The sequence below is a fragment of the Perca fluviatilis genome, chromosome 12 (genome assembly GCF_010015445.1).
Source record: "Perca fluviatilis chromosome 12, GENO_Pfluv_1.0, whole genome shotgun sequence".
Lineage (NCBI taxonomy): Eukaryota > Metazoa > Chordata > Actinopteri > Perciformes > Percidae > Perca > Perca fluviatilis.
This window is the reverse complement of record NC_053123.1, coordinates 7,197,912-7,221,629: the sequence shown is the minus strand read 5'-3', so window position 1 is coordinate 7,221,629 and position 23,718 is coordinate 7,197,912. Positions and strand designations below refer to the sequence as shown.

At 42.2% G+C, this 23,718-nt stretch overlaps 1 protein-coding gene across 3 annotated transcripts in view; it reads left to right on the top strand.

Moving 5' to 3' along the window:
* The window catches only part of tmeff2a (transmembrane protein with EGF-like and two follistatin-like domains 2a), a 135,702-nt gene that overhangs the window by 96,003 nt on the left and 15,981 nt on the right, over positions 1-23,718 (top strand). For all 3 annotated transcript variants that reach the window (XM_039818568.1, XM_039818567.1, XM_039818566.1), the window contains exon 5: positions 18,914-19,010. In XM_039818568.1, coding sequence (XP_039674502.1) covers positions 18,914-19,010 — 97 coding nt within the window. The remainder of the gene's footprint in view (positions 1-18,913; positions 19,011-23,718) is intronic.

Below are 23,718 nucleotides of genomic sequence, written 5' to 3'. Positions count from 1 at the left end.
GGGCATTGCTGTGCCAAGACCGCTAAAGTGTGTGTTTGCCCAAGGACAGAAGGGTTACTAGATGAGGATGTCAGGGGAGTGTCTGCTCAGAGAAGGTGTGCATGCAGGTGCATAGAGCTGGGCGATATGGAGAAAATAAAATATCACAACATTTTTGACCAGATACATTGATATCGATGTTGCACCGATGTTGTAGGGTTGACTATTGGTACTTTCACAAAATATTTCCACAATGAGAGTTTTGATTAATAATCATCAGTAATGTGGATATAATGACTAAGTGGGTAAAGGCAAATAACAGAACAGCTAGAACAGTCTGGTAAGATTAGAAATGTCACTTTACTGTAATGTAGCCTTTAAAACCAGGAAAAGACAACACTTGTTCAAGTCAGCCCTACAGGTGCATCCATTGTTCTATGACTAAACATTCCATCATATCATATTTTTATGACTTGATATCAATATGCATCACAATATACATCAAGTCTATATTTTTGTTGAGCTTATTGATTCCCTTAAAGTTTATCTTAACACAATACTTAAATGCCATTTGTAAGTTGAAAGAGTTGTTGGTAACTGTAATTATTCCTTCTGTCCTCATGACACGAGTACACTACACTATGAGATGGGAACAAAAGCCACAGTCCTGGTTCTGTGCAAAAGTTTCAGTGTTACATTCAGCGTTGCTCACCAAATCACAATAAGCCTCATGCAAGAACATGTTCATGTTCTTATCCTGAAAACTTTCATTTAATTCTGTGAGGTTTGATTGTAAAAGGGTTTCAAGTCAGATTCACCAAACTCTCCCAACTGGACAAACATTTAGCCTGATGAATAATGTTCATGAGGAGTTGTTCCTGAGATTTGATCATTAGCATAATCGTAATAAAAATGGTCATTTAATGGACCTGTTACTCTCCGTTTGTGAAAATATTTCACGCGGCGCATCCTCAAATCCTCCTGTCGGAAATTAGTAGTTTCAGTAGTCGTACTAAAGGACCTAAAGCGATTTTAAAAATAGGACCTACACCTGTCAGAGATGTGTCACCAGAGCAGTGCTGCACTGCTAACAGAAATTAAGCGTGAATGGTCTGACATGAAGTAATGCTAAAAATATGTCTTGTCACCTGCTAGTGCAGCAGCGTACAGTGGGTTATTAGAGCTTTTCCCACTGAAAACAGCTGCTTCGAGAGCAGTGACTGTGAACCAAAACAGTCAAGTTGTGTTCCAGACAACTCGACAATAAGATGAAACTCACCGTAAAGCTGGAGGGAGCTGCAGATTCAGGTGATAATTCTCTGTAGGTTCATTAACACTATGGCAGAATAGATTTTCGACATGGTTGATCCGTTGAAAGTCTTGAAAACGTACGGTTTTGTGTCGGACCACACCACGGACGTCTTGTTGCCTCGTTTTGTCACAGTGGCTCTTTACGTTTATGATTGTTATGGCTGTTGAGCTGTTGCTTTCTTTGGCAGAGATTTCCTCTGAAGGAGCACTCATCCTTTCCGTCTATTTGAGTTTTGATACCAAAATAATAGCACGTGGTTTGTTCAGCAAATCATTCCTTTAGGAGGTATGCTATCCGTTGCTAAATCACTGTTTAGCATCGTTTCTTGAATTGGCTGTGTGCTGTCAAGCACTGTGCCTTAAAAGTATATTTAAGTTTCTCATTTTCACATCTCGGGAATTTTCAAGTAAAACGCTGTAGCTCTACCTACTAAAGTAACAGATGTCTTCCTTTGCACTCTGAAAGCCCTGGTCAGACGCATATTTTGATTAAAGTGCTCCTAAATGGCTCCGAGAAATATAGCAAAATAATAAATGGAGCTTTTGAAAAATCTGTCAGATAATGAAAGTCTGTGTGAACACAAAAGCTTCTTAATCATAGCGAGAGAGCTACTTCATTTCTGGATAGTTGTTCCTGATATCTGCTTCAGTATGAAAGCAATGTTTTAACAAATCAACCTGTCTGGCTTGAAAGATGAGCCTCAAGATAAGATTCAAGCATGGACTGATGCCAGTTCAAAGCCATAGCAAACTTTTTGTCTAACTGCATTTATATGCCAGCAAGTAAATGCAGGTCTTGTGAGGGTGGAATACTCAGTTTTAATTTGTTTATGAGCAAATGTTGGAAACAAAAGGGTTGGAAACATCATCAAGGGTCAGTAAAGGCGTCGAAATTTATAACATTTGGGGTTTTCTAATTTTTGCTTTAGTGTTTGTATTATTTTAGAAGAAGGCAATTTGAGCGGCTCACAAGACAGCGAGTGAAGGAGAGGGCGGTCCTGATGAGAGGGAGATGATGATGTGATGTCACACAGATGATGAGCCACGGATGGTCCAAATTATATATAGGTGTGCTAATTGTGTGCACGGTTGAAATTGCAGGCTAGTAAATGCACTGTTGTTTTTATTCACTTCCTATATCTGGGTCGGATTGAATTTTCACCTAAAGTAAAGCGAATTCTAGAGCACTTGGAAGCGAACTGAACACACAGGGAAGCGCAGCAGCACAAAAGAAAAAGATTACAAATAAAAAATATTACGGTGTAAATCCGCCATCATAATAGCAATGCGCCAAGGTCCAAAACGCGCCTGGCTTTTAAAGGGAATGGGAGATGACACTCTGGTTTATTGCATGTTACGCCCAAAACACACCTATGAATTAATGAAGACACTAAGTACAACCCTTTTGAACCACGCGGTCTGGTTTTATGCTAGCCTCAAAATAGCTATTTTTAAACACTAAGAAGGCTTGACACAACATGAAACATTGCTCAAAGTATCACCAGGGCCTCTACACCTTAACTACACAGGTGCAGAAGGGATATACTAAATCTAGGCTACTTGTTTTGATATCGACTCGTTTTGACTGCCGAAGTGGTAGCGGCCAGAAACAACAAGAGCTACGGTGAGTTGTTCAAAACCTTTCTTTTTAGTAAACTCTGGGTACACAAACAATGTAATCAACGCTTTCGTTAAGGTGTAGAGCCCCTGGTGATACTTGGAGCAAAGTTTCATGTTGTGTCGAGCCTTCTTAGTGTTTTAAAAATAGCTATTTTGAGGCTAGCACCTACCACTACCATTCAAAAGGCCATTTGACCGAAAAACGACAATATGGTAAATCTTACAAGTGACTCTTCCGTCCTAAATATGCTTTTAAACGAAAGTTTGACTCGGGTACATTCACAAAAAGACCCTAGGTTGCATTTTGGCGAGAGTTACGCTTTAAAATAGGGTCTTTAGTCTCTGCTAACCTCATGCCAACTTTACCAGTAATCAAAATCCCTGCTGTATCATGCACCCAAACATAATGATTATCCTATTCGTCCTCATTTTCACACATTTATGGACTTTGTCTCGCTCTCTATCTTGTATCGTTTCACTCTCTGTCATTTTGTTGTCTCCTCTTCCTGCCTGAGGCAGGGCTCCAGACTGCGACCAAAATTTGAGAGTGTGTGACTGAATTTTACATCCAGTCGCACATGTGCGACCAGTAAATTTGCCCCCTTTTTTTTACACGTTAAACGTTGAAATTTCGGTACCTGAGAGGGAGTAAGCGCAAGCTTATCTGTCCTCTCTGAAAATTGACAGAGAGCAGAGCTCTGACACACACACGCTCACACGCAGAGCTGCAGACGATGCAAACTACATCGGCTCTGCAGTTTTGTTGAAGTCACAGTGAGTCACGGAAATGCCTTTAAAGTGGTTTCAAGTGGGGTTAAATTTTTTCATAACTTCACGCAGACAGCGTTTGCTGTGATATGTTATTAATTGCGAGCCGAAAGCGGTCGCGGTGCTGTTGACGTTACACTTCCTCGGAGATGAGCAGCCAGGCGCAACAGTGGTTTCTATGCCCTGGTGACTGACTGACAGGCTGAGGTTCTAAGGCGCCTTGCCTTGACTTTATTTCTACAGCACCTTTCAGCATCAAGGCAATTCAAAGTGCTTTGCATGAAACATTAAAGAGCAATTAAAAACGGTCATGATGAAAATAAAACTAAAAAATAATATACAAATACAATAATAAACAAAATATATATATTTTTTTTTTTTTACTGTCATGACAGCGATGGGGCTGTCAGTTTACCTTCTGTGTTGCATCTTCAAAAGTGACACTGAATTTGAAACGGCACATTGTAATTTCTGCATCTATTATCAAAGTATTTATTAGTAATACAGTGGAAATTAGTAGAAATATGAATATTTGGTTAGCATGTTTATTTACAGTGTGTGCCCCTACATTTTCTGGTTGTGCCCCTAAAATTTTCAGTTGGGGGCCACTGTGCTCCTAGTGAAAAAAGTTAGTATGGAGCCCTGTGAGGGATATACACAGACAGGTTTAAAGGGCCACTTTGTTGCTTTTTACCATCAGGTCATGCTTTTGGGAAAGTAATAATAAAACATGGCTCTAGAAAATCATCTGACAGCGGTCATCGTTGCTACAAGATTATACGGTCCAAATGATGTTGTGATGAAGAGCTACTCAACGACCGAACAGTGGCTGCTCATGGTGCAGTTGGAAAGCACTCAAAACATTGTCTGCTCTGAGAGCTAGATACTACAAGCAGCCACGCTAGCCTTGTTTAGCAGTAATAACAACATCAAATGACACAGTATATAATTACATTGCTGGTCAAATGTAGCATTTTAGCTTACAGTTATTAGTCAGCTGCTGTCCTGTTTGTTTGCCATGTGGGCTCGCCATCTGCAAGGAGAGGAATCTGGGTGTGGTGTGCTGCCAGCTGAATGCTAGGAAGGGAAAAAGACGGCAAAATATGGATGGGTTTTCCTGTTGGGCCTTGGTGTCTCTTTTAGTTTACCTTGAGCCATAAATCTACAGTAACAGCACCTATAAATATAAATCAGATAATCTATAAATCAGCACCAGCTTGTCAAAAATAATCACCATGACCAGCCACAAGATAGCAGCAACAACACTAGTTATAATGACAAAAAAAAAAAAAAAAAAGGTTAGCTTGTGCTCCACTTGGCCTTAATTCCACAATGCGTTTGGGCATGAGGGCCTTCGTTCATTGATCTTTTTGAAAAGATTAAACATGATATTGGGCTCCTGTGTTATATATCCTAATATCCTAGTGATATCTCACTGCCGGTCGGACTGACTGATTTGGTTTGGGTGGTGTCATCTTCTTTGGTCTGTGGCCCAACAGGTAAATTAGGTGTGCAACCTAACGTTAGTGAAAATGTTGACGTATGAGAGCATCAAGCGTGCAGTTTAGATGGAGATGAGAGTATATCCAGTTGTTTCTCGCCCGTTTGCTCAGTGCATTTCAATTGTGTGTATGGGACACAGGGGTTTTCTACCACAGTTATTGTGAACAAACATTGTGATTAGATCTACTACAAGTCAGTGTAGCATCAAAATGATTTGAAAGCTGTTATTTTAAGGTAAAATAGTTACGCAACGTTACATTAAGTTGCATTTGAGAGCTGGTTTTTGACGAGTGGATAAACATTCTGATGAAAACATCACATAGACAATTCTAAGTGTTTCTGGAATAAGTTAACAGTAAGATATTTGCTCAGACAATTTTGGGTGTATCATTTTCAACATACATCCGCATTACAATGAAGTGTGACTCCGTACCTATCCACTAAAGCTCCACACTGGTTATGGTGTGCTACGTATGGCCCATACAAGCCACACTGGACAGCGTATTTTTTGCAGAACGACCACTCAACAAGAGTGCATCACAATTTTCCATAAGGGTGAATAGATAACGACAGAGACAGCGAAAGAGAGTGTGTTACTCCCTGCCAGCTCATTCCCGTCTATTCTCCACATTGTGCTGGGGCTTGGAAAGTAAATATGCCAAGGTTAGAGAGGCCTAGATGCTAGTGCGAACTGAGAGGGAATTTAATTGAATTTCCAACGAGCATGCTGATGTGAGATATGGATAGGAAATTCAAACTCCTTGTGAGCTGTGAGGAGAAATAATGGAGTAATGGAAGGAAGGAGAGATGGACAAAAATAAAAAAAACATTGGCCAAATAATGGTGATCCGTTGCATTTTGATGCCTTGGTGGTGCCGTCTTCCACATTCAAATAAAACTAAATAGACTTGAAATTAAGTAGAAACAAGGGCATGAATTATTTAGTGTGGTTTATTAAACAAAAGAAATTCTACAAATTTGTTTTCCAGTTCAATAGACAGTGAGTGCTGTGGGCTAGGGCTGTGTCAAAATGCATTAGTACTTAAACGTAACTTAAAATAGATGGGTGTCCTCTTTAGGGATGAATAGCCTGCATTGCTTTCTCCCTGTGTTATTTGAAGTCCAATGTGACTTGCTTTAGGCTAATTCAGCCTATTTCCGGATTAAAACAGGAATCTTGTCTGGGACACAACACAGGAAGGGACTGTTCAAAAAAAAAAGGGCCGTAGCAAATACAGAGGAAGAAAGGCACAAAAGCTGATTCCACACCCTGTTGTTGCCCAAGCAGTGCACTGTGGAATGCTTTTTGCATAATACTAAGCTGTTCAAATTATAGATGTCCAATACTTAGTTAATGAATTGTAGTTTTTATGTTATAAATCAACGTAAACACAGTTTTTAGTGAGGGGGCACTATACACTATATAAAGACACAAACAAGATACCTATCTGATTAGAACTGATAGCCCAAAACAGGAAGAAATCATGGCTGACTTGTGTGACATCTGATGGACTACTACTGGAACTAAATTAACAAATATAATAGCGGTCACAATAAATGATATCTACTAGAACTTCATCTGTTTTGGGGCACTCAACTGAGATGTGCCACAGCACACAATTCTGCTCATTTTAGACTGCATTGTATTTAGGCAATGTGTTTATTAGGGTTACATGATATCGATAAAATGTGATATTGTGATATTGATTATGAATATTGCGATATAGATATTCATTTTGATATTTTTAAACATATGTAATATAAAATGATCGCTGTCATTTCTGATTGGGTCTTGCTAAAACATGAGAGCAAGCCAGTGATAAATCCACCCTGATGAGGACTCAATCAGAGTTATGGTGCGTTCAGGCCAAACTTGGCCAATGGTGAAATGCAATCTCGGCAGCTCAGCTTCAATTCAATTCAATTCAATTTTATTTATAGTATCAAATCATAACGAGTTATCTCGAGACACTTTACAGATAGAGTAGGTCTAGACCACACTCTATAATTTCCAAAGCCCCAACAATTACAGTAATTCCCTCAAGAGCAAGCATTAGAAGTGGCTGTTGCGACAGTGGCAAGGAAAAACTCCCTTTTAGGAAGAAACATCTGCAGACCCAGACTCTTGGTAGGCGGTGTCTGACGGGGCCGGTTGGGGGTGTGATGAACAGTGGCGTAATAGTCACATTAAAGATAATGGAACAGTGACTTCCAAGGTCATCGTGGAAGTTCATGTCATAGCAGGGCACATCGTGTCATACTGAGTAGTGCAGTCTCCTATACCGGATCCTGACTACTCTGTGAGTGTGAACATCACAGCAGGGCGTTGCAGGATGTAACGTGGCGCTGCAGAGCACGGGTGGATGCAGCGGACGCAGCAGGACGCGGCTGGCCATTGCAGGGAATCGAAGAAGAAACATAAGATAACGTGGTCACAGAGGTAAACTTAAAGCTCCGAAAACATACTACAATAATTAGTCATCAGCCAATTATCCTAATAGTCAACATGAATGCAATGTTTTTATGTGTCATGGAACATTGTGCTCCCCAACTCGCGAAAGGTCGGATTTGCTCCATCTTTTGATGATAAATTTTGTTGAATCCATGTAAGACGCAATGTCATCAAACACAATCTGTGTCATTACATATCAATGAATCCATTTCATTAGACACAACGTGCACACTTGTGCAGGCCAATGTTGTTGTTTTTTGGCGGTGATGACGGTGACGCGCTCAGACCTGCGGTAGGCGTCACGTGACCGCGGTATTGCGATAATGCGGTAACCGTCCCAGCCCTAACATGTACATAGAGAAAGTATTGTGTTCATTAAGTGAGTGTGAACATCACAGCAGGGCGTTGCAGGATGTAACGTGGCACTGCAGAGCACGGGTGGATGCAGCGGACGCAGCAGGATGCGGCTGGGCATTGCAGGGAATCGAAGAAGAAACATAAGGACTCCGGGGAGTAAACTCCCCAGAGCTAGGTTAGTAACAAGCAGTTCTGGGACAGGATGCATACATAAGGAAACAAGTGAAAACTGAGATGAGAGAGCAGCTCAGTGTGTCATAGGAAGGAGGGAACTTCCCCAGTAGTCTAGAATTATAATAGCATAACTAAGAGAGGCAGGTTATGCTGTAATAACAATTTCACTGTGCAGTAATAAACAAGGATATTTACAATCAATATTTTCTGAATGAGAGGTCAATCCCACCCACCTGAATTGGCTGGACATTGGAAAGCCTTGCTATTTTTCAAAGTTCAATTAGATTGAACTATGCACAAGGCGAATTAGGTGGGATCAATTCTTGACCGGAAGCAAAGAGGTCTAGCCTGCTTCCTCATTTAAATGAATGGAAAGCAAGTTTTGGTCTGACCGCGCCTTCAGTCATGTATACAAACTGTCTAATTGTGATGCCTTTTTGTCAGTTGAATGTGAATAAATAGTGCTTTGTGTCCTTTCCAGCCTTTTTAAAATATGGCTTGGTGGGTTTTATGTTGGTCACAGGAGTCCTACTACATGGACTGTGTTTTGTGTTTCCCTGCCAATGCCCACCAAGCATTTTGATAGCATCATTATTTATATCACAGTCATTATTGCCCCGTGCCTGATTCATTTTGTCACCCCACGTCACTGGAACAACCGCCCTTGGCTCACTTTTTGGAGAAGCTCGGCTTCTCCTCATCGGCCTTATGGCTGACAAATGACTTTGTGGAAAGCGATATGGTCTCCTGCAAGAAAGGAAAAAAAGAACAGAAATTGAATCCTGGCTTCTGTCGGCAGTCTCATCTGTCATCTTTTCAATATTGATGTCCATTATGTTTATGGATTATTTGGCTGGTCTTCTGTTTTCTGGCCCAGCCCTGTCAGATTGGCCACTTGGGGCAGCGGCCTGCTGATAATGCCATTTTGATTGATGGGTTTCATAGTTTAATTGTCAGCAGTCTTCTTTTAATGGAGCTCCCCACGCAACTGAAAGACCACATCTTAGATGAGTCGGACTTCAAACTGCGTGTGCAGATGGCAATGTGATGCAGATACAATATGACGGTACCATAGATTCAGTATCATCATCCCGGGCCATTATCAGCTCTGTGGCTTATGTTTATTGCTTCCTGTATTGCCTTACATGGATCACATGTCCATTTGCGGGAAGAAAACAGCCCTCGATAAGATGTATCACAGCTGCCAATAGGCATAATTTTGTTTCACTGGCATTGGACAATTAATCTGTAGCCTGTATACCACTCTTTCGGGACACAATTGGGTATATGTAATTAGGAGAAATGTATTAGGTGCACATAGCTAAAAACGTTTGCAGTCTAATACAACAGCTCTGCACCCTAATTAAGGTTCTGATGTTTACTTTTTGTTGTTTCAGAGTTTTGATTCAACTTGGAGGCTGTTGTTTGTACCGCTGTTTAATTATATTGTGTTATACTGAGATGTGATTCTAATATTTTGTCTACCTCATTTATATCAATTAGGGTAAGCTATAGAAAACTGTCTACAGGGTGTATCACTGTTCTATTGTACTGCATAGGAAGTTTGAATGAGTAAATAAATCCTGTCATTACATAATTTGTCAGTTGGATTGTCCCTAACTGATTCTCAATGTCCAATATCAACAGATATACAACAGATTTCATGCATGTTGAATGCCAGATTGCGATATTACAACACATTGCATCACACTGTAACCTGACGCGCCAGATGGCTTGTTACACAGAACCATCTGAGAAGCCGTCATCGGAAACTGTTTTGAAATACCCGGCAGGTGATTGGATGAACGATTGTTGTTTGAACGAACAGTCACGCACACCTAAAACCACACCCGTAGCTGCCAGTAGCTCCTCACCGGACTCTGATTGGTTTCGGTCCCCTGTTGTCCGGACACAAGCGCATGACTTGAAGCCTGACTAGATGGATTTGCGTGTGATTTGTGATCCTAAAATTCACGCGTGATCTTGTGATATCACGGGAATCCAGCTGCCATACAAAGTAAATCACACTTGCCCATATGAACCAAACAAATCAGGGAAATGCGCCAGGGAGTTTAAATAAATGGCTGTAAAAACGTTTAGTCTGAACGCAGCCTAAACCTTTTTGAAGGTTCAGTTCAGGTTTCAGTAACAATAGAGAGCCATGTGGGATTTACACTCAATCCGTTTCAGCGACCACACACAGCCATATGTTGGACGTAACAGCGCGTGTCTCCCTCCCAGCCCTCTCCTCCTCTCCCCAGTGTGTTCGCAGCCAAGGTCGGAGTGGTCTTGCTCTGTTTTCCAGGGATGTGTGGGCTTCATTCATCATCCGCATGATAGCCGCACACTAGAGTGCCCTAAATCTCCTGTCTTTGTTTGTGTGTGTGTGTGTGTGTGTGTTGTGTGTGTGTGCGCGCACGCACACGCTCAAATGAACGATCTCTCTTCTTGTCTCCTTCCCTAAAACTCCCTTTTTGTTTCACTGATGTAATCACATGGAGAAAGGCACCAACACACCATGCCACTGTACATACAGTACAGTATGTGTTCATGTAGAAAAAAATACGCGTGCTATATACGGTAATATCCAGCGCAAGATGGGATAGAGTGAGGAAGAAAGGAAGGCAGACCAAGAACAGGAAAGAATACAAAAGCAACACACAGGAACATTCACCCCTCATGTCAATATAAAGCAGAGGCACCTTTGGCAGCGGTTACAGCCTTGAGTCTATGTCAATAGGTCGATCAGCTTGGGGACAAATTGGACACTGCAATTCGTCCCCCATTCTTCTGTTGTCAGGTTGCATGACTGTGAAATTGCTTGAGCTGTTGAGACCATTTATTTTGGGTGTGTGGGAGAGTAGAACCTTCTTCCACTTTGGTTCGCAGTCTCCAATTTGGCTGCTGGAAAACTCTTACCTAAACGCCATGTGAGGTTGTCTTTTTTTAACAGCCATAAATCAGCGACAGTTGAATCACCCTAGCAACAGTGTCTTAGTGTCATCTTAGCCATGAAACCTTGTAACTCTTTACTCTTGATGGTCTTTCTTACCAGTGCCCTTCCTGCACTACTTCAGGCCCATTTACTGCCGTGTCGTGTCGTTTCTATTTTTTTATTATTTAAGTCATTGTACACTGAAGAATTGTCAGTGCTTTTGTAATTTTCTTCATTTCAAAGCAATGCTGTATATCAAAAGAATGACTGCTGGGTTGCTCTATTACGGCGTCATCCCTCTGAATGCATTGTGGATGTAGTTGACAAATGCTTGCTCTCCGGTTGGTACTTTTCATAAACTTGTCTCAAAGTGTGCTTGGACTGAATCTAAGCTGTGATTGCAGATAAAGTCAATGCGAACATCATGCGTGGACATAAACAGACATACATCTGTATGGAGATGATCTAATGGAGATGAAAATGTTTAAGGGCCAAGGCTTTATGGCTCAAATTCATTAATGTATGCAGACAAAAAGAAATGGAGTAGTGTGGAGGAAGGTTCCTGGAAATTTGTAAATCAGTGAGCGAGCTAAGCATTCCAGCTAACATCTGTACAGTCTGTACTCTGGCTGTTTGGGGTGAATGAACAAATGGTAAAAACACAAAATGATCCAATTTGCATGAATAATCAACGTAGAAAATTGGCTTCACATTCAATCTCAGCACTCCATCGGATTTGTTTGGAATGTTTCTTTAGTCATAATGTAGTCATAAAGTCCCGTTGTAATTTTTTGCCAGAAAATGACGGACTGATCAGCTGTTAGACCTTCCAAACTTATTATGCATCTTCTTAATATTTACAGTAAATTGAATACTTGTGCAGTTAATTATTTTGTGTTTTATATTTGTCCTAGTCTCGCTTTGCCAGACCCTCCACCACAGCGCTGCAGAAGAGGGTCTGGCTAGTCCACACAGTATACTGGGATGGGAGAAAAACGGGCATTTATTTAAACCAATCCCAGTCGTCATGGGCGGTGCTAAGCGCCGGGCAGAGCCACGGTGCCGCTGCATTTATATCAAGTTCAGCTAAACTGCACAGTTTTCTTTTTCTTTTGTTTAATTTACTATGGATTTTATTCTATAAGTCAATGTGCAAATATCATCAGATATTTCTTTTTCTAGTTTGCCGTGCACAGTGGCTGTCCCTGCTTCTATTTTACAATAAGAGAAAAAAATTTTCCATCTTCAGTGGGAAAGGGTAGATGAATTTTGTTGTGTAATGTGAATTTGTATGCATACGTGCATGCATCTAGTATTTACAGCAAGGCCAAACTCCAGACACCAGTAAGGGGATTAAAGATGCTCTTTAACCCCCTGTGGAAGCTCCACAGCACCTTTGTGATTTCTTATCCTGCTTATCTCCACTTTAACTCATCATTTCACTCTAATCTCTTCTTCTCTTCTTAGTAACTTTATCTCCGTTTCCCTTGACTTTGCCTCGTAGTCCTCTTTCCCCTTCCTGTTGTGCTAAAGTCACACAAAAGCTACATGTACTAGTAGGGCTTGAACGGTATGGATTTTTTCTTACCGCGGTTGAAAAGCAAGAAATTCCACTGTAGAGCAGTATACCGCAAACCCCCTTACGAGAGTAGCGTAAATTACAGCGAGAACGGCAGGGTGCCTTAAGTGAGTGACGTCCGTGCCCATGTGGCAAGGAGAGCGAGCGGTAACGGAGAGTAGCGTATGAGTGGCGCCGTGAGGAAAAGGGAGAGGAAAAATAGATGGCAAAGAAGATGTAAATTGAGTTAAAAGTGAACAATACAACAAGACACGGTGGCTTTATCTATTGTCAATACTGCCGCTAAAGTGAATGGCGTTACCCCCGAAAAAAACATCGGCTTAAACCTTAAAACATATGTTGCAGCCATAGACTGTATAAAAAGATTGCAGCACACAGTGTTTCCATTTCAGCTCAATGTGAGAGTCTTTACTGAGTTTTGCTGTCATTTAGGGCCACAATGGTTTCTCTCATCTCCGTTGATCCATTCCACAGACAGTTCAGAAAGCTCTTTTGTAAATAAAGTAAAATATAAATAAAATAGTTTGCCGAGTGCAGCCTGTCTAGAAGCTGAGCAGACAGAGAGCAGAGAGGGCGACTCGGCAGTCCGCTAACTTGTTGCTCTCTCTACCAGTATAAGCCGTTTTAGGCTACGACACCTGCATGCAGGCTAAAATTCAACTGCGCCGTTTTATCGGGATGAAGCTATAAACAGAAGGATACTCGGCTAGCTGCTAGGCTAATGTGCAATGGTAAAAACTGCAGCTGTAACGTTAATGTGTCTACCTCAGCTGAGAACGGAGAAATGCCTTTGCCAAAGACATTTCTCCGATACAAGACATTACACAGCCAGTCACATTAAAGATAATGGGTGACTTTGAAGGTCATCGTGGAAGTTCATGTCATAGCAGGGCACATCGTGTCATACTGAGTAGTGCAGTCTCCTATACCGGATCCTGACTACTCTGTGCGTATGACCATCACAGCAGGGCGTTGCGGGATGTAACATGGCACTGCAGAGCACGGGTGGATGCAGCGGACGCAGCAGGACGCGGCTGGGCATTGCAGGGAATCGAAGAAGAAACATAAGATAACGTGGTCACAGAGGTAAACTTAAAGCTCCGAAAACATACTACAATAATTAGTCATCAGCCAATTATCCTAATAGTCAACATGAATGCAATGTTTTTATGTGTCATGGAACATTGTGCTCCCCAACTCGCGAAAGGTCGGATTTGCTCCATCTTTTGATGATAAATTTTGTTGAATCCATGTAAGACGCAATGTCATCAAACACAATCCGTGTCATAACATATTACATATCAATCATTTCATTAGACACAACGTGCACACTTGTGCAGGCCAATGTTTGTTTTTTTTGGCGGTGATGACGGTGACGCGCTCAGACCCGCGGTAGGCGTCACGTGACCGCGGTATTGCGATAATGCGGTAACCGTCCCAGCCCTAACATGTACATAGAGAAAGTATTGTGTTCATTAAGTGAAGTCCTCGACACAAAAGGAAGAAAGCAAAGAAAGGATTTGGGGGAGAGGAAGGTGAGGCTAGGACAGTAGTCACGGAGGAGGCTCGTCCGGCCCAAGCGTGGGTCGATACGAGGTGGTGTAGGAGCTGGTGGGGGTGATCGCGGGGGCAGTAGATGGGCTAATCATTTCAGTCATTACCCAGTTGTGTCTCCTTATTCCAGGGATTAGCAGACACAGAGACAGGGGAGATGTTGTGTTAGTGCTACAGGAGACTCTATCAGGGATTTGAGAAGTGGAAAACACTGCCTGTCCCCAGCCGCCTTTGGTAATTGTGCCTGCAGTACCGTGTATGGGGATCTGGGGAAGAGTGTGTGTGAGAGTGCATACAAGATGTGTTAGCTGTAGTGTAAGGAAGCAAAGGACAGAAAGAAGAAGGACAGGAGACAGTGTTGGCATTTGCGTCGTGCATGTACGTGCATAAGGGTAAGAAATCTGAGCAGGCATTACAAAAATGTGCACAGTCCACTGCCCCCCCCCCCCCTCTCTCTCTCTCTCTCTCTCTCTCGTAGGAGAGTCGTGGGAGAGCTTACATGCTTGCCTGCCCAAAAGCTTTTATGTGGAGCTGATCATTTGACAGAGTACAGAGCAGCTAGAGAGACTGGCTAGCTCTGGTGCCCACGAGAGCCCTGTGAAGATTTCACACAACACTACATGCAGTGCACAATGGGTGGAAATGAGGGAAATTACATTTCAACAGTGGTCAAGGAGTCACAACTGGCTAATTCAATCAGCTACAGTCTCTGCGTCTACAGTACCTTAAACTCTGATGTTAGACAAAAGACATGATATAATTGCACAGTCATTACACAGTTGAACACTTGAGAACAGGGCTGCAGTCAAGTCCACCTTTGTCAAGTCCAAGACCAGGACTAGTCGAGACTGAGTCAAGACCAAGTTCAAAGAGGTTCAAGTCCAAGTCAAGACCGAGGCCAAATGAGAGACAGTCAAGATCGTAGAAAAAAAGGGTCAAATTAGGCCACATTATTTACTTAAAATATAAAATGTTCCCATTCTTGAACGTATTACTTGTTCCCGATGGATTTAGAAATAAACTAATAGCTGTTTTCTGAACGAGTGCGCTTCGTCAATGGTTTTGTTTTGAAGGAGGAAGTTTCTTTAGAACAAAAGCATAGTGTGCTGGACTCGGTCGAGACAACTAGAATATTTGTCGAGTCCAACAAGCAGAGTCCGAGACAAGTCTGAGTCCAAATACCAACGAGTCTGAGACAACAGAAAAGCTTCTCAAGTCCGGACTCAAGTACTAAAGCCCTGCTTGAGAACAACACAGACAACACACCTTGAATGTATATGAATTAAAGGTCCCATGGCATGAAAATTTCACTTTATGAGGTTTTTTAACATAAATATGAGTTCCCCCAGCCTGCCTATGGTCCCCCAGTGGTTAGAAATGGTGATAGGTGTAAACCGAGCCCTGGGTATCCTGCTTTGCCTTTGAGAAAATGAAAGCTCAGATGAGCTGTTCTGGAATCTTGCTTGTTATGAGGTCATAACAAGCAAGGTTACCTCCCCTTTCTCTGCTTTGCCCGCCCAGAGAATTTGGCCAACCCATGAGAGAGAGACATCATGGCTTTCAAACGAGCAAAGTGGCAGTTGGTCAAGGCTACACCCCTACCCTCCACCTTGCCCCCTCTCTCCTCCTCAATAGCTACAGACTCAGAAATGGCACATCCTAAGGAAAGCTCATTGTGGGACTGGCTCTAGTGGCTGTTATTCTGCACCAAGGCTGAATTTCAGGAAAGAGACTTCAGATACAGTATTAGGGGACCACTAAGGTCTATATAAAAGAGACTTCAGATACAGTATTAGGGGACCACTAAGATCTATATAAAAGAGACTTCAGATACAGTATTAGGGGACCACTAAGGCCTATATAAAAGAGACTTCAGATACAGTATTAGGGGACCACTAAGGTCTATATAAAAGAGACTTCAGATACAGTATTAGGGGACCACTAAGGCCTATATAAAAGAGACTTCAGATACAGTATTAGGGGACCACTAAGGTCTATATAAAAGCATCCAAAGAGCACCATGTCATCGGACCTTTAAGAAACGTGGGTTTGGAGGTATTGCTTGCATTAGTGAGTTTAAAAGGGGAACTTTAAAGATCAGTTAAGTCAGGCAGAGTAGTACTGTGAGTTGTATAATGTCTTCTGTGGCTCAGGAGGAAATAACCATAGGGATTGAGACAACAAATATATACCGGGCCTGCCTTACACACTGCAGGCATTTAACAGGGCACGGAATGTCTAACGAAAATATGCTATAGAGTTTTGGGAGCTTGAACCATACTAGGGGCAAAAAATGCTCTAAACTTATAATAAACTCACTATTAAGTAGCTAGCAACAACACATATTTTACTACATATTCATTTTTTTAAATGTTTCAGTACTTTTTTGATAGCATTTTTCAACTGTTTTATTTTATTGACTTTTTTTTGTGACATGACAAACAACAATCGTCACATTCGTTATTTGTATGCATATGGATTTGGAATTTGTTAAATGAGCCACGTGGAAGCGATTTAATATTGCACTTCAAGAACGCTGTGGAAGTCGCAAGACAGATTATAAAAGTAATGATAAATCTAAATATTTGTTGCAGAGAAGGAGATATTCTGATCTTTTGTCCTTAGTATGGATCAAGCTCCAAAACACTAGATGGTAGATCCTACCATATATTTCCCACAGTGCAAGTTGATGGTGCCTTTTTTAATTTGACCCTCCCTGTCATCGAAAAAAAATTGTTTAAATAAACTATGATGAGGTTCATGATCTCGGTAGCAGAGACAGGTGGCGGTATGAAGAGTCTCGTTACTTCTGGCTTTGCATGCACTTACAGCTCCTAGTAATTTGGTATAAGCCAACATTTTTCTTTCACAACTTAAATGCCATTATTTTGAGATGCCTTAACTATATTTATAGCAGCTTAATTATCATCAAATAGAGAAATGTTTGGAGATTAATTCAAGAACATTTTGGAAACAAATAAGGCTCCAGTGGAACTTTCAATAGATTAAATCCTAGAATTATATATGACAGTATTTTCAAAAAGGGTTTTTGCAGCAAACACTGTTATTTATCCAGGTAAGTCGATTGAGAACAAATTCTCATTTGCAGCAACAACCTGTCACATTCACACAGTTCCACATTCATACCTGGAAGCAGCCCAGTACAACCACAGTCTGATTTGTTAGGTAATGAGGGAGGGACAAGCATTGCTCTTTCCCCACCCAGAATTTTATGCTGCTGGTCTGGGGATTGAACCAACAGCCTCATGGTCCCAAGTTCACTTCCTTAACCCCTAGGCCATCACATGCTTGCAAGCTGCATCGGCGGGCTACGTGCTAACACAACTTCACACCTCAAGGTTAAGCGAACCAAAGCCGTGAATACAGAATGTACATCTTGCCACCTGACGGCAAATGTCCAACACTCAGAGGACACGCTACCTCGCCGCCATAGCTGCCTTCCAACACCCGCAGCTTCAGACACGGCTTCAAAAGGAACAAGGAAACATTGAAAGCAAAGGCAGGACGTTTGAGAGGAGCTTAACATCCCCAGCAAAGGAACATTTCAATCTTGTAGGCTGCACAGTGTGTTTGGACACAGACAAAAGAGGAGCATGAAGTTGTTGGGATAATCTGACCCACCAGCCACAAAATCCAAGCTGAGAATTATGTAAAGTCACATGCTAACTAGATTTAACAGTGAAGTAACGTTAACTCACTTTGACTTTAGAATAGGAGCGTCAAACCCAACTTAAGCTTGACAGCAGAAAATCAGGTTAAACCTCTCTACCAGAGTTCTCTCCCATTCATCCAGCCCAGGGATCACAAGAAATAACAAAAGTTTCAGAAGGGAAAATGAAAGTGGCGACACATGGGAGCCATGCATGGTGGCGGCAGCGCGGGTGTCTGTGCATGCGCTTGTCTTGGGGAGATTAAAGATATGACATGTGGAAATGATGCCAAGTTCCACCTCTTCGTCTTCTTTTGCAAAGTTGCCCTCACGGGCCCTAGCAAGTTTAAAAATAGAGCTTTTCTAATGAAGAAGAGGGCCGAGGGGAAAAGGAAGAAGAGCGAAAGCTTGCGGAGACTGGATGAGTCCTCTGTGGTGGGAGAATGCAATTTGAGATTGGCCAGATTGCTTTTTCTTTTTTTTCTCCTTTCTTCTCCCCCTCGGCCGCTCATGAGGCGTGATATGCACCGGCGGAGTCCCTAAGCCACCATAAGCCTGACGCCAGTACCCACCCCGCCACCGAGGAGTCGTCGCACTCACCGCATGAGAAAATCAGCACGATGAAATAAAAGAGGGACTCCAAAAAGATCAGTGGGGGATATTGGGAGTGATAGATGAGAGTCAGGCGAGGAGAGTCAGGGGGGGAGCAGAAGAAGGTGGAGAATCGGGGAAAGGATGAAGGGGATGGCTTCGGTGGGATTATGGCTGGATATGGCAGAATATAAATGCACTTGAGCCGTCCAAGGCTGATTTCTCACGGTCACATTGCCTTGTGAGAGGGGCATTGTTACGGGCCTTTGTTACAGGTTTACACTCCCATTGAATGAACCAGTTGAGTGTTAGACAAATATAGTCACAGACACGTTGTTACAAATCTGTCTCGGATGAAACAGGCGTTAAACCTTCCCCTCCCCCCCTCCCCCCCTCCCCATCTCTTTCTGGCACTTTTAGGAGGAGAGGGCTCCGCCGAGGCAGGGCAGAAGGAAACGTCCACCTGTGATATTTGCCAGTTTGGTGCTGAATGCGATGTGGACGCGGAGGATGTTTGGTAAGTTTGCGCACACAAAACACACACAATGCTTTTTTGTTCTCAACACTTACAGCTACACTTGAGTGATCTTGACAACTTTTAACATTTTCTATCAGAAAAATAGCCCCGACATTTGTTAGTTGAAGCATTTTACTGAGTTTGAACACTAAAGAATTTAGATTAGCACTCTTCTTTATGCTGCGCACATCTGCCCATGAACACCCACTGAGGTTTAGTGCATGGTTGACCACTTCATTTAACCTCAATTACTTGAGCAGGGCACAGAGAGAAAGGAGATTTTCGCTTATTCTGGAAATCCAATTACTATCCTTACAGGACTTGCCAATGTCAGGCCAAAAATGACTTTGACTCTCGCACTACAGCGAGAAAACAGTTCGCGTAAGGTTTGGCGTACAATTTAACCATTTGTTGCAGATGAGACGGCCAGAAACAAAACAACACCCTCATTCAAAATACTACAAGCGGGTGCAAACGCCGATGAAGGTCCAACTGGTAACTTTTCCGCACCAGACAGTAGCATCAGTGTATTTGCTTTCTACAGCTTACGTAAATGAACCAACATTGCTGATTTGGTGTGGAACAAGGATCAGCTGGTATCAGCAAAAGGAAGGTAGTGCTTATAAGAAATCCCAGATGTACCGCTAGAAATTAGAAGTGCCCTGAGAGTATGACTCTATCAAACTGCCTGATGTAATGGAAAGATAATGTACCCTGGTGTGCAATAACCGTAATGCCAACGAATGGTTTCATGATGCGTTCTGAGCCTTGTTGCAAATACCAAACAGCTGGAGTCCACTCCTACTGATGCCACCCACTTCCACAAATGCTCCTTAATATTCTACTAGCGCACAGAAATGGATTTATTGGCAATTTCTTAATCCCCAAAGGTAGAATTCATAAGGTCACAACAGCACAATGTACTGTCGATGATGTGTGCACACAAAACTGAAAACATAAAAGAAAATGGAGCCTCAAGTATGTGCAAAAACGGCAATTACACAATATATACCGTGGGATGTTTGCCCCCACAGTAAGAAGGCAAAATCTAAGCCAAGACAGGCTGCCTAAGTCAATAATGTATCTTGTTAAAAAAGCAGTTGACACAAACAGACATATGAATATTTCATGGTTCCTTCTTGTAAAACGGAAACTACAAGTGCTCTTTAATCTTTCAAAAGCCCCAAGGTAGTATGACAATAATGTTTCTGGCGAATAATCAGGTGATTGCAACAGCAGGTAATTTTCATCAGACAGCAGCCAACCACTGGCGCAGCGTTGGATCATTTTTGATTAAAATCATTCCAATCAGGCGGCAGCGTATTTTAATCAAACAAACCGTCCGTTAATCAAACAATGAGTGGGGAGATATGACTGTAATCAAAAGACAGGTGACGGTAAAGTGATGTGTTTATGATAATGCATTTTTCTTATTTTCATACAAACAATACAAAGTGATAAATAAATGCTGTTAGCCACTGTGTAAAGTGTTTTAGTGTATGTGAGACTCAAAATAGCCTGATAATCAGACTGAAGTGCCACTCTGTTTTCACTTTATTATTCAGTCTGACTTTTATTCATGTTAGTCGTGTTCTGTGTGGGAACATATTTTCATCTCTCACCCATCAGTAGTAACTGATGAATCCGTCCTGACATTGTTACCTTTGGACAGAGCCAGGCTAGCTGCTTCCTGCTGCTCCCAGTCTTCATGCTATTTTGACTTAACCGGCTGCTCGCTGTTGCTTCATATTTAACAGACAGGTATGAGAGTGGTGTCAATATTCTCATTTAACTCTTGACAAGAATAGCTGTATTTCCCAAAATGTCTTAACTCTTCCTTTAAAAGTTGTTGTTTCTGTTGGGATCAGACTACATGGCCACTGTGTCAGATCAGGCAATAATACATCTTTGCTGTACCTTGGCCAACAGACATGGCTACACCTTAGATCCTGACCAATCGTAGCTTGCTGTCTTTCATGAATTGCATGACATAGTGCCAGAGACAATCCTGTTCCCCATACAGCACCAACAATATAATTCTCATTTTGCTTTCGAGTGCTCTGTGCTTTCATGGCTCAACATCATGAAAGATGTCAAAGAAGTTGTCAACCCTGGCGAGAAAAGGCAAGAATATTCTGACTTATGTCTTATTGTTGGTTGTGTTTCCCTATGACACAAAGATAAAAACAAGAAATGGTCATGCCCAATCCTCATTTGTTGATCCTGTCACTTCATGTCTGTGGGCTCGGGCCATTACTAGGATTATATCATGAGCGCTAAACTTGGCAAGAATCTACTTGCAGCTGTGTCGATCCCATCACCACCACCAATCTGGCTTTGGCACACGAAGATGACCTCCACGTTCTTAATCCCACCTCAAAAGCTCTGATTGGCTGATTGAGAAAAACATTAACCTCTTTGAATTGCTGTAAAAATGTGGGCAGCAATTCAGAGGTCTGGCACCAGGCTAGACTCAAAGGACTATTAAAACCACCATGCAATGAATGCATTACTTTTCAAAATGTAATCAAATGTCGAGACACTTGTAACTGCTGGTGGCATCAAAAACATTCTACTGTATGTTGCCTTCAGAGAAATAAACCACCAGTGTCTTCAGTGTAATAATACAATTAAAAAAAAATATTTTCTATACCTGATTATTATATTTGTACATATTATAATTTGACAGCATAAAAGAATCCATGACAATTATGATGAATGGTTATTGTCATAATGTGCTTAGGAATTATGCTTTCACTGAGCAGTCTGGTCAGGAGAAAATTGCTATTTCATCCTAGCCCCATAACACCCCCCCCACACACACACACACACACACACACACACACACACACACACACACATTCAACATTCATTTAAATGTATTTGTCATCATTTATAACTCACCACCTGGATTCAAATAAGGAACAGAAAATGTGCTCAGTGATGGGACTGTAATACTGTACAGTATTCTTGGCTGTTACTATACTGCATTTGGCCCTGCTCTGGCAAAGAGCCTTGCCATCCTTCTGTGGCTCTCTGTACTGACTGGCGGGAGGCAAAAAAAGAACAATTCACCCCTTAAAGATCAATAGAGTGTCGCAAAAACCCATTTAGATCCATTTGTGGTGTAAAACTGTAATTACCCCCAAAAACCCATGCTTTCGAACCCATCAATATCACCCATTAGTGTTCATAGAATTAAGGTAGAGGAGGAGAAAATAGCGAGTTAGTCATAGAGAGGGGCTGGAGGAACACTTGCTGTGTGAACGCTGGGTTTAGACCTCCTGAGAAAGGAGTGAGGGGCTATTCAAAGCCGGCACTTGTGTCCTTATTAATGCCCATTCTATGGAGAGCAAAAGGGAATTTCAATAAAAAGCCAGTCAGACGACAAGTCACAGGCAAACGGGCAAGGTCGAAGACTGCCTTTATTTTTGCTTGAGCTGGGTTCATGCACACACACACACACACAACATCCACTGGGAGCCCTCCTCACATAACTGACATCCAAATTATGAGACAATGGGCCACTGGGTATGTGCCCCACCCATCCTACCGCCTGTGGAGGTTTTGCATCTCTTTGTAGTTGTTTTGTGGCTCTTTGTATTCTTTTTACATCTCTTTGAAGTAAGTTTGTGTCGCTTTGTAGTAATTAGATTGCCTTTACAATAACAACTGTTAACAGTCAATTCAAACTAGGGATGCACCAATTCGATACTTGTATCCGATATCGGGCCGATACTGACCCAAATACCTGGATCCGGTATCAGTGACAATAGGGCTTATCTATTCAATTCAATCCTGTTTTTATATCATTTTTGTTCTGTCAATCCCCGCCTACTTGCGCACGTCCGAAGAAAAAAACAGCACACAGACAACACAGCGTAGCTTACTGGCAGGTAGCATGCAGCTAAAGACACAGGGTAACGTTAGCTTACTGGTAGCCTGCAGCTGCACTTTTCCAGACACCATGGCCATTGCCAGAGTCGGAGATGACGGAGAAACAACAGAAGTGCAAGTTCCTCCTGCTTTCCTGAAATCATCAGTGTGGCAACATGTTGCCTTCCCCTGAGTTATGTAAAGAAACAACGACCGGTAAAGCCTGTGGGCTCCGACGGGACTTCATTGTGCAGTTCAGGTGCACCTTGTAAACTTATGGTGCATTTAAGTGCACCTCATAATAAATCATAAAAGAGTGTCCCCAGTCAATTCCACACAGTGAGGCATAAAGCTTATTAATTAAACACTGGTATCCCGGGGCGCCCAGATAGCTCAGTTGGTAGCGTGGGCGCCCATATATAGAGGTTTACTCCTCGACGCAGCGGGCCAGGGTTCGACTCTGACCTGCGGCCCTTTGCTGCATGTCATTCCACCTCTCTCTCTTTCATGTCTTCAGCTGTCCTGTCAAAAATAAAGAAATAAAATAGAAACAAACACTGGTATCCCAGAGTCTAGGTATGGAGTTTGAAAGAGTTTGAAAGAGTGCATCCCTACTTCAAACAGAGTTTCTGGCCTCCTGACCCCTTGGGCCCTTAGATCTGTACCCAGGAGGCCCAATCAGTTATCCATCCATGATTACTGAACTCACAATGTTTATTGCCACAGAGCACTTGGTTATCTTATAAAATCTGACAAGGCGTGTGTGTGTGTGTGTGTGTGTGTGTGTGTGTGTGTGTGTGTGTGTGTGTGTGTGTGTGTGTGTGTGTGTGCG